This window comes from Lithobates pipiens, unplaced genomic scaffold (assembly GCF_037356315.1).
Source record: "Lithobates pipiens isolate NorthernLeopardFrog02 unplaced genomic scaffold, aLitPip1_a1.2 Scaffold_8, whole genome shotgun sequence".
Classification (NCBI taxonomy): Eukaryota; Metazoa; Chordata; class Amphibia; order Anura; family Ranidae; genus Lithobates; species Lithobates pipiens.
In genome coordinates, this window is record NW_027507903.1 from 565,664,694 (window position 1) to 565,676,578 (window position 11,885).

Sequence of the window (11,885 nt, forward strand, 5' to 3'; positions counted from 1 at the left end):
TATATATTTTCCCTGATATACACTTAAAACTAATATAATAGAATTTTATAGTACAGTGCTGAAAATTAGGGGGATTAATTGCAGCATAACCACCAAGAACTTTGACCTTTGCTAGAAATCTGGGACAGTGGGCAATTATGCAAGTGCAGCATCTCAATAATATTAGGAAGTAGTATAAGCAGTAAGCTGAGCCCTGCCCCTCCGTATGAGATATACGGTCTCATCGGACTGATTGCAATGCTCAGCACTCTCTCTTTGCACTTCCTGATGTGATGTCTTCTGTCAGGAAGCTGTGGCTGTTTGTCACTACATCACTGAGCCCAGGTTCTGCAATTGATAGGGGTGGCCACTCCATCTGGGCCTGGGAAGATGGCGACAGGCCGAGGAGGGGGTAAGAAGCTGAGTAACCTGCCCCGTGTACTTGTCTTTGCTCAGTGTTTTCGCTCTCCATCGTTGTTTCTGTGTCTCTGTAGCTTATATACTTGTTTGCCACAGCTTGTTCCTCTTTATCCTTCATCGTCATGTAACCCATGGTGGCTTGTGCAGCGGAGGACTTGGTTTGACCACAAAGGCAGTATATATTCTGTAAGGCATGCATGTGACTTGCCATGCAGCACTTTTGTTAGTGAATGTGTTTCCTCGCTATTGTGATTAAGCAGTTTAGCACAGAAATTAAGAGTCTGCTACCCTATCATAAGAGCAAGGGGGAGCGATGTACTCCCCAAAATTTTATATTCCACAAATCGTTTCAGCAGGAGTGAACATCAATTACGAAATGGCTATCAGCCCAAGTTAGTGCAGGTTGCATTAGCCAGTAGCAACCAATTAGATTGCACTACACTTTCCATGCATACCCAAGTCCTAGGATGATCTGGTATGCCAATTTAAACCATAGTCAGCAACCTGGCCTGATATTCTGCTGATCCCAATGACTTTTTGTAGAACCATCAATGTGTTGTGTTGGCCTCCCTGGCCAATTGTGAGTCACAGAGGATGAGCTATTATGCCAATATTAATCAGCTCTTGGTCAACCCACGAGACTTTTGTTCGACCATCAATGCATTGCGTGACCTCATTTGCCAGTTGTAAAGCCTTGTACACACTCACACTACTACTTTTTTTTTATTTAACCCAGCTGACCGCTCAGGTTGAAGCCTTTCTACTAACAATCCAATGTTAGCACAGCGATCTCCCCTGCTGTGCTATTGTGTTCTGACAGCCCCCACCACCAGAACACTCTGGCCAGCGCTCTCGGCCACCGGGAGACGGTCAACAGACCTTTTTCAGACATGATCCTTACATACAAGCGGGCCAAATGTCGGACAGTTTCTATTGAATGGGCCGATTCTGCCCAACATTTGGCCCGTGTGTACTAGGCTTTAGTCATAGAAAGATAGGCCAGTATGCCAATTTTAACCAGCTCTGACAGTCAAGAAGCTAGCCCACCTTCTCCTGCTCTCCACGGATTTTTATTGGATCTTCACTGTGGTGTGTGGCCTCACTGGCCAGTTGTAAGTCAGAGAGATGATGAGCTAGTTTGCCAGTTTAAAACAGCTCCTACAGTCAAGAACCTCACCCCACTTTCTTCTGCTCCCCACAGCTTTGTGTTGGACCATCACTGTGGTGTGTGGCCTCAGTGGCTAGTTGTGAGTCACAGAGAGGAAGATTGTTTATAACTAGCTCTCGTAGTCAGAAATCTGGTCCCACCTTCTGCTGCTCCCCACAGCTTTTTATGGGACCATCAATGTTTTGTGTGGCCTCACTGGCCAGCTGTGAATCACAGAAAGGATGATCCAGCTCCCATAGTTCTGGACTTCCCAGTTCTAGACTCCCACCTTCTTCTGACCCCCATGACTTACTGTTGAATCATTACTGTGGTGTTTGACCTTTCCTGCCAGTTGTGAATCACAAAGAAGATGAGCTGGTATGCCAATTTTAACCAGTTTGCAGAGTCAAGGACCTGGCCTACCATCCCCAGTTCTCCATGACTTTTTTGGGGGGATCATCACTGTGCTGTATGGCCTGTCTGGTCAGTTGTGAGCCACGGGGCCTAAGGGAACAAAGACCAGGCTCTTAGCTCAGATAGCCACTCAAAACCTTTCCACGGAGAGTGGCAGTGGGAGTAGAGGGATCATATAGGTATGCAAGTATAGAAGTTGAAGGACTCTAACATAAGCACTATATAGCCAACCTGTGTGTGTGTGTGTGTGTGTGTGTGTGTGTGTGTGTGTGTGTGTGTGTGTGTGTGTGGTCATAGGGAATTGGTAATAAACCTTACGTGAGGGTGTTTGGTGGTGTGTGTGGCTTTATTTGGCTTTTATTTTCAGTCAAAAATTGTACCTCAGGCTCAAAAGGAAATGTAATAATACGACTTACATTACATTACATACCAGCAGGCACTTTAACTAGGTTGGATAGAACTTCATGAATGCCTTTCAGAGACATGTCACCTTGCCAATGCAATGAATAGGTTATCTCCTATCTCTTCATATACTTACCCTACCCACTTTGCCCCCCATTTCTTGCACCTCCAAAGCTGGTGAGACTATCGAACACTTCCAGGTTAATGGAGAGAATGTGACCTGCTGTTCTGTGACAGTGCCCAAGCCTAGCAGCTAGTCCCATGACTGGGGGAGAGATGTCATTACTCCCCTGGGTCACCGACACAGCCAATCTCAGTGCCAGTTGATGGGAAGCAAGCAGATGCGAGTGAGTGCAGATAAGGTGGCATAGGGAAGGTGACTGATTCTCTTTATAGCTTAATTTTATTTTTATTTTAAAGATGAAGTAAACCCTGATGGGTTTTACTTTCTCTTTGTTCCCTGCAAAGTAAAAGCATAATGGGCTAGTATGTATCGCATCCATCTTCAACCCTTCTTCCTTATGAGGCCGTGGACTCCGGCTCTGTTACTGGCTAGGGTCACTTGACATCACTCCCACGCATGCGCGCGGAAGCCGGCGGTCACGGCATGGGCACTATAGAAACGGCACGATCTTACCCTTTCTTCACTGCCAATGGCATTGGAGCAAGTTTATATGGGGTACAGGTTTAGGAGATATTTCCAGTACCTACAGGTAAGCCTTATTATAGGCTTATCTGTAGGGAAAAGTGGTTGTACAGGGTTTACAACCACTTTAAATCTTTAAAGGTGAATTCTAGGATAAGCAAAATACAAGCAGCATTTTTGCATTGTTAGTTGGATCTGCGTGTGCTTTGTGTAATTCCTCCAGATGTGTGCAGTAATACTTTTTTGCAGGTGCTTCCTATAATAAAGACCAGTCACTGCCGCTCTCTCTTCTTGTGTAGGGTGACTGGTCTTATCTCCACCCCCTCATGTAGTTTTCTGTGGACACGCAGTTTGTAGTGGATGCTGGGTCCCTCCCACAGCTCTGCTCTTTGCACAGGCAATGTACATCAGTGATGATATCACAGCTACTTTTACAAAGTAGTATCCAGGTTTGATGCATACAAAGTAGATTTATATCATTTGTGACTATTGAGAACTATATAAATGTGCCAGGAGCTTAGATTTACGTATTTAAGTATTTGTGATGTACTTTGTGATTGGTTAAACAGAGAAGGTGGGTCTACGTCCAGGGCCGGTCACTTGCAGGGGATCGCTGCATGAGTGATTACAAGTGAGCCCCCACAATTAGCTTTGAGAGGCGGCAGCTTCCCATTGCTTTCAGTGGGGCTGTCTCCTGCAGCTAATCACCGGGAACCTCCCCTGGGGTTCTCGCATGTAATCATTGTTGGGCCCATTTGTAAGTATAAATGTAGCTTTAAGAAAATAGCCAAGCTAAGAGTTGGGTTTAAAGTGTATCTAAAGTCAAAACTTTTTTACTTCTTTAGCTTTGGATGGGTCTAGAACCTCTGTCAGGTTTGTATTGCTGTCTTCCAAGTGGGGAGATTGACCCTCCAAAATCACCAGAGCAGAATACAGGGGACATCATCCATTGAGGGCATTTGTGATTTTTCTCACTATGAAGAGATTTCCTGTTGTGTCTACAGGTCAGGAAGTGAAGGAAGTGCTTACCAATATGACACAGATAGCTAAACAAGAACATACAGGGTTTGAACCCTTCCCTACTCTATCCAAAACTTTAAAAAAACAAAAGTTTTGGCTTTATATATACGTTAATCATTGTTTGCATTAGACTTTTTCTTCTAAGTGGAATTCTTGTTTCCAAGTCTAAGGTTCATTGGATCCTAAAGGAAGAAGTGTTTTATCACCTAGTGTTTGGCTGTAATAATGGAAAATTGTATCAAATAATTACTGTAATTTTCCTTTCCTGACGCTAAACCATGGCAGCATACAAGTGATAGGCTCCACCCCTCTTCCACTCCCTCAGGAACAGTGAATAGCATAAATTAAAGGTCAGGTTAGGCCCCACCCTATTTTTTGTAATTAGCCACATACCGAAAATGCACAAGGGTGGGTCCATATGGTGCCATTGTTTGGTGTCAGGAAAGGAAAATTACGGTAAGTATTCAATACAATTTTCTATTTTTCTGACGCCACCATGGCAGCATACTAGTGATAAATAACTAGCTGACAGGGTGGGTTCTATTTGTCGAATACATTTTTAATTATTATGGGACAGAAGACGCCTTCCTCTGCAGTCCACTAATGGCAAGACCCCCGGATCTACTCCGTACCACTCGAAAAAGGTATCCTGGGGGGCCAATGATACTTCCCTGCAGATGGATTCCATGGATGCCTTCGAATGGGCAGCCCATGAGACAGAAACCGTTCTGGGAGAGTATGTATCCACTGCTGAAAGAGGTTCATCACCCCTCGCCCTATATGCTTGACCTAACCTACTAAGTCCAGGAGGTAACCTCTTTTCCCTTATGAATTTCAGCTGGAAAGATGAATTATTACATGATCTGAAAGGGCAATTGTGGATAGGGACTTCAAGTTCTGTACACGTCCAATTTGTGTGACCCTCCTGACTCCTGAGTGATCCTCTGGAAAGTTAGGCAATGCCCAGATGACTGCTAGATGGAGGGCTGTCTCTTCCCTTGATACAAGATGATCTACCCGACACAAGTCTACTCCTTCTGGAAAGAAAATAATATCTTCTTCTGAAGCTCTCGGAGCTTGAATCTCAGACACCCTTCTGCTTGAAGATCTTGCGATAGATACTGCCTAGTAGGTAATGTCATAAACTGAACACTGATCTGTTGGAGAAAATGGTCAAACTGATTTGAAATCCAGCAACACCGACAGATTCCACTGGGAAAGATCCTCCTTCGTGGTAGTCGAAACCTCCTGTCTTCAAAATTTGTGCAAACAAAAGGATTTCCGGCACATTTAACCACTTTCAGACCGGACCATTTTGCTGGTAAATGACCAGAGGTCTTTTTACACTTTGGCACTGCGCTGCTTTAACTGGTAATTGCGCGGTCATGCAATGTTGTACCCAAACAAAATTTGCGTCCTTTTCTTCCCACAAATAGAGCTTTCTTTTGATGGTATTTGATTGCCTCTGCGATTTTTATTTTTTGCGATATAAACGTAAAAAGACCGCAAATTTTGAAAAAAAATGATATTTTCTACTTTTTGTTATTAGAAAAATCCAATAAACTCAATTTTAGTCATACATTTAGGCCAAAATGTATTCAGCCACATGTCTTTGGTAAAAAAAAAGTCAATAATTGTATATTTATTGGTTTGCGCAAAAGTTGTCACATCTACAAACTAAGGTACGTTTTCTGCAATTTACGCAGCTTTTAGTTTACGACTGCCTATCTCATTTCTTGAGGTGCTAAAATGGCAGGGCAGTACAAAACCCCCCCAAATGACCCCATTTTGGAAAGTAGACCCCCTAAGGAAATTGATAAGAGGCATGTTGAGCCCATTGAATATTTTATTTTTTTGCCTCAAGCGATTGAATAATGACAAAAAAAAAAATTTTTTTTTTTTTTTACACAAAGTTGTCACTAAATGATATATTGCTCACACATGCTATGGGCGTATGTGAAATAACACCCCAAAATAAATTCTGCTGCTTCTCCTGAGTACGGGGATACCACATATGTGGGACTTTTTGGGAGCCTAGCCGCGTACGGGGCCCCGAAAACCAAGCACCGCCTTCAGGCTTTCTAAGGGCGTACATTTTTGAGTTCACTTCTCACTACCTATTACAGTTTTGAAGGCCATAAAATGCCAAGATGGCACAAAACCCCCACAAATGACCCCATTTTAGAAAGTAGACACCCCAAGCTATTTGCTGAGAGGCATGTTGAGTTCATGGAATATTTTATATTTTGCCACAAGTTGCGGGAAAATTACAAACTTTTTTTTTTTTTTTTTTTTTTTCACAAAGTTGTCACTAAATGATATATTGCTCACACATGCCATGGGCATATGTGAAATGACACCCCAAAATAAATTCTGCTGCTTCTCCTGAGTACGGGGATACCACATATGTGGGACTTTTTGGGAGCCTAGCCGCGTACGGGGCCCCGAAAACCAAGCACCGCCTTCAGGCTTTCTAAGGGCGTAAATTTTTGAGTTCACTTCTCACTACCTATTACAGTTTTGAAGGCCATAAAATGCCAAGATGGCACAAAACCCCCACAAATGACCCCATTTTAGAAAGTAGACACCCCAAGCTATTTGCTGAGAGGCATGTTGAGTCCATGGAATATTTTATATTTTGCCACAAGTTGCGGGAAAATTACAAACTTTTTTTTTTTTTTTTTTTTTTCACAAAGTTGTCACTAAATGATATATTGCTCACGCATGCCATGGGCATATGTGAAATGACACCCCAAAATAAATTCTGCTGCTTCTCCTGAGTACGGGGATACCACATATGTGGGACTTTTTGGGAGCCTAGCCGCGTACGGGGCCCCGAAAACCAAGCACCGCCTTCAGGCTTTCTAAGGGCGTTACAGTTTTGAAGGCCATAAAATGCCAAGATGGCACAAACCCCCCCCAAATGACCCCATTTTGGAAAGTAGACACCCCTAAATTTAGGGGTACACTAGTGAGACTAGGTAATAAATGGCGGGTGCCCTGAAACTATAAAAAAATAACTAACCAACCAGCGTCACCTGTAACAGTTATATGGTGATCACTGGTGAAAGGGTTAACTAGGGGGCAATCAGGGGGCTTTATGCGGTAGTATATGGGGGTCCCTGGCGCTATAAAAAGCTGCGGCGAACCTAAATACCTACCTGCCTAACTAGCGTCACCTGTGACACTAATACAGCGATCAGAAAAACGATCGCTTATTAGGCTGGGTTCACACTGGAGCGATGCGGGAACGCCACGAATGCGCGGCGGGTTCCCGCATCGCATGCCTCCCGGCGGCAGTTCACACTGCCCTATGCGAACTGCTGGGAGTGTCAGTGAAATGTTACTGACACCCCCAGATCAGTTCGCATATCGCAGTGCGATCTGCAAACTCGGATCGCATGGTGTGAACACCCATGCGATCCGATTCTGCTGCGGGCCAAAAAAAGGGTCCCGTGCGAATTTGCGGCGGGTGCGGCGGGTGCGGCGAATGGCTGAACTCGAATCGCACAGAGATCGGATGTGATTTGCACTGCAGTGCGGTGCGAATCACATCCGTTCTCATAAACCGCTGCAATGTGAACCCAGCCTTAGTGACACTGGCGACGGGGGGTGATCACGGGGTTAAACCTTTATTGGGGGGGTTAGGGGGGTACCTTAGAACTAAAGGGGGCTAACCCTAACTGCCCTAACAGTTATTAGTCACAAATGACACCCGCCGGGTGATCAGGGGGTTAAACCTTTATTAGGTAATAAATGGCGGGTGCCCTGAAACTATAAAAAATAACTAACCAACCAGCGTCACCTGTAACAGTTATATGGTGATCACTGGTGAAAGGGTTAACTAGGGGGCAATCAGGGGGCTTTATGCGGTAGTATATGGGGGTCCCTGGCGCTATAAAAAGCTGCGGCGAACCTAAATACCTACCTGCCTAACTAGCGTCACCTGTGACACTAATACGGCGATCAGAAAAATGATCGCTTATTAGGCTGGGTTCACACTGGAGCGATGCGGAAACGCCGCAAATCCGCGGCGGGTTCCCGCATCGCATGCCTCCCGGCGGCAGTTCACACTGCCCTATGCGAACTGCTGGGAGTGTCAGTGAAATGTTACTGACACCCCCAGATCAGTTCGCATATCGCAGTGCGATCTGCAAACTCGGATCGCATGGTGTGAACACCCATGCGATCCGATTCTGCTGCGGGCCAAAAAAAGGGTCCCGTGCGAATTTGCGGTGGGTGCGGCGGGTGTGGCGGGTGCGGCGGGTGCGGCGAATGGCTGAACTCGAATCGCACAGAGATCGGATGTGATTTGCACTGCAGTGCGGTGCGAATCACATTCGTTCTCATAAACCGCTGCAATGTGAACCCAGCCTTAGTGACACTGGCGACGGGGGGTGATCACGGGGTTAAACCTTTATTGGGGGGGTTAGGGGGGTACATTAGAACTAAAGGGGGCTAACTCTAACTGCCCTAACAGTTATTACAGTCACAAATGACACCAATGCAAAAAAAAAAAAAAAAAAAAAAAAAAATGACATTGGTGTCACTGTGACTGGGGGGCAGGGGTAATTGGGGGGGTGATCGGGGGGTAAAGGGGGGGTGTGAGTGTGCCTGGCATGTTCTACTGTGTGTGTAGAGTGTTGGTGCAACTCACCGATCCGCTCTCCTCCGTGTCGGAACGGAAAATACCGACACGGAGGAGAGAATACATCACTTCCTCTCCTGTGTTTACATTACAGGAGAGGAAGTGATGTCACGGGGGATTCCTATTCGTCGGGAGCGATCGCGAGGGGGTGGCCATGAACGAATGGCCGTCCCCTCGTCCGGGATCGCTCCCGCACGAATACCGACCGCCGCAGGCACCGGGCGGGGGCCCGATCGGGCCCCCGACCCGCGGGAGGCAAGGGACGTACATGTACGCCAATATGCCTGCCCGTGCCATGCTATCGACGTACATCGTCGTGCGGCGGTCGGCAACTGGTTAAGCCTTGTTATTGCTAACCTAGTTGACACTTGCAATCTCAAGGAATATAGGCTCAGGCTCATGTCTAATCTGGCCTGCAAAAGTCCAGAACAGCTGTCACCGGAGGTGCAGTAGTGTCAATATCTCGTCCTGCTGAGAAATAACGCAAACTTGTCCCAGATTTCGGCATAGATATTGTTAGTAAAGTGCCCACTCACACTCCACAAGGTAGAGATCATCCTGGAGCAGGCTACGTTCTCAAGCTTCCCCTATCAGTCGTCCACTGTTTGCAGCCACGGCCTGCCTATGTGCAAAGGGGAATTGGCTTCTGTCTCACAAGATGAATGGCCACGAAAACGCAAGGCCCTCATTGCCAAAATGGAGGAATGGATACGACTTCCATGTTCACTCTCGACAGCTTCAAGAGGAATCTCATTACGAGAAATGTTGTTAGAAAATATATAGGCTAGATTGCAGATCCATGGAGAGGAACCAGGCATTTGTCCCCTCTGCCTTGGGGTGCAGAACTGATTCAGATATCCTCCTAAGTTTTAAATTGCTGTGAGAAGCAATGCAGTCTGTCTGTGGTTGGCGCTGCAGGACTTTTGCTGGGATGGTAGCATTGTTCTAGATTCGGGGTAGGGAACCTCGGCTCTCCAGCTGTTTTGAAACTACAAATCCCATCATGCCTCTGCCTCTGGGAGTCATGCCTGTGATTGTTAGGGTCTTGCAATGTCTCATGGGACTTGTAGTTTCAAAACAGCTGGAGAGCCGACATCACCCTTGGAACTTTCCCCTTGAATGGGAGCGGCCTCTAGGGCTACATTGCTCCAAAGAACGTCCACCTTCCGTGGCTCTTGAAATTAGAGAGCATGACCATGCGCATGCGGGGCTGAAAAAAATTCAAATCAATCCGCAAAGGGAGGCACTCTTTTTCACTTACCACATGGTGGTCTCCCACCTTTGAATTTGAGGGTCTTTCGTATAAAGGGTGACTGACTCATGGTTTGAAGACAAATAGGATAGCCAAAAACAAGGATAGCTGAAAAGGAAAATAGCATCAGAGAGTGAAAGGTTTAAAGATGAAAGAGAAAAATATACATTGGTAACAAAAAAATGAAAAAGCGTTTTTTTTCGCCCCTTCTTTTAAACAAAAGTATAAGATAAATACATAAATTATTGCCCATACATACACCTACGAATACCAAAGAAGTGAAATGAATGAACTAGCTGGCTTCCCCAAGCCTCAGCCCGCAGACACTTACTGGCAGATTTTGTTCCTAAAGAGGAAACACCGCAGGATCCCATCAAGACCCACAGAAGGGGTTCCCAGGCTGTTTAGCGCACTTTAGTGGCCCAATCACTGGGACTTCGCATCGGGATAAAGTTTGTCCAAGAGACAAGAGGACCTCATTTCTCAAAGTCAAAGGAAAGCAGAGGTCCATGTTACAAACATGTGAAAAGCCACACCACTAGAAGGTCTCATGCACGCTGGAGCTCAAAGAAGCTGCTTCATTGATCATTTGAGCTGGTTTGAAGTTTTATTTTTCTCTGCCTGTTAACTCCCCTCCATGTTATCCAATGTTTATATGCACACTAGAGGCGTTTTCAGGAGTTAAGCGCATGAAAAAAAAAACTCCAAAACCACACTCAGGAGAGGAGCTTTCGAGCTGAAAAAAAAACACACGGCGCTCGAAAATGTGCAAAAAACGCAAGTTTTTGAGTGTTTTGTGTTTTTAGGTTATTTCCATGTACAGTGATCAGAGACCACTGTCTTTCATTGGATACCTTCCATTAAGCCTTGGGAGTTACACATATATATATATATATATATATATATATATATATATATATTATTACCAAAAATATTGGGTCGCCTGCCATTACGCTCACATGAACTTTAATGGCATCCAGGGTGGATATAAATCAATAATTTTTAAAATGAAATTTAAAAAAATCTGATTTTTTTGATTTAAATCGGATTTTTTGTAATTTAAAAAGATTTTTTGGATTTTTATCAAATTTATTTTAATAAGAAGCTGTTGGAATAAAAATCTTTCTAAAGATAGTTTTTTATTGAAGATACATTCATAATTTAGTTTATTCAGCATGAAATGGAGCTTAGTTATGTAGCATGAGGCTGTACGTGTATATTCTGCAATATTTCCATTTTTGGTAAATGTATTCAATGAATCTCAGCTCTGCAAGCTCAGATAACAAGCACTGCATTGATGCATTCACACAATGTCACAGTAACCATGGGATAAAACAAAGTTCAGGAATATTCCTTTATCCCATTGTTTTGCAAATCTATGTACACTACAAACTGTATGATTGAATCGGTTCTGATATCGCTGTTTTACTAACCTGAAAGCTTATTCTTCTAAATAGGAAATCTTAATTTTTTTGCAAATATTAAAGATTCCAAAAAACAGCAAGAAGTCCTTACATTTAAAGAGCACCTGTAATTTCAGATCCATCATGGCAGCGCATGTTAGTGGGCATCCACTCACCTGCTGCCGCCAGGTCCCTCACCTTGTTGTGTCACTGCCACATCACCAGCCGTCCCATTAAAGTGAATGGGATTGTCGGTGAGTCAACAGCAAGTCAGAGGAGGAGCTGAGGAACAGAGATGACAGTTGCTCTTTAAAAATTATGATTTCAATTGAGTTGATTCAAATCAAGCCTTTTCACTAGTGATTTAAATCAAATCCACCCTGATGGCATCCCAGTCTTAGTCTGTAGGGTTCAATATTGAGTTGGCCCACCCTTTGCAGCTATAACAGCTTCAACTCTTCTGGGAAGTCTGTCTACAAGGTTTAGGAGTGTGTCTATGGGAATGTTTGACCATTCTTCCAGAAGCCCATTTGTAAGGTCAGACACTGATGTTG

General features: G+C 44.6%; 1 protein-coding gene across 2 annotated transcripts in view; it reads left to right on the top strand.

Annotated features, from left to right (window-relative positions):
* The first annotated feature begins 221 nt into the window (after nucleotides 1–221).
* Nucleotides 222–11,885, top strand: part of GMIP (GEM interacting protein) — a 122,728-nt gene continuing 111,064 nt past the window's right edge. For both annotated transcript variants that reach the window (XM_077470116.1, XM_077470118.1), the window contains exon 1: nucleotides 222–391. In XM_077470116.1, the coding sequence (XP_077326242.1) occupies nucleotides 370–391 (22 nt within the window). In that variant the 5' untranslated portion in view covers nucleotides 222–369. The remainder of the gene's footprint in view (nucleotides 392–11,885) is intronic.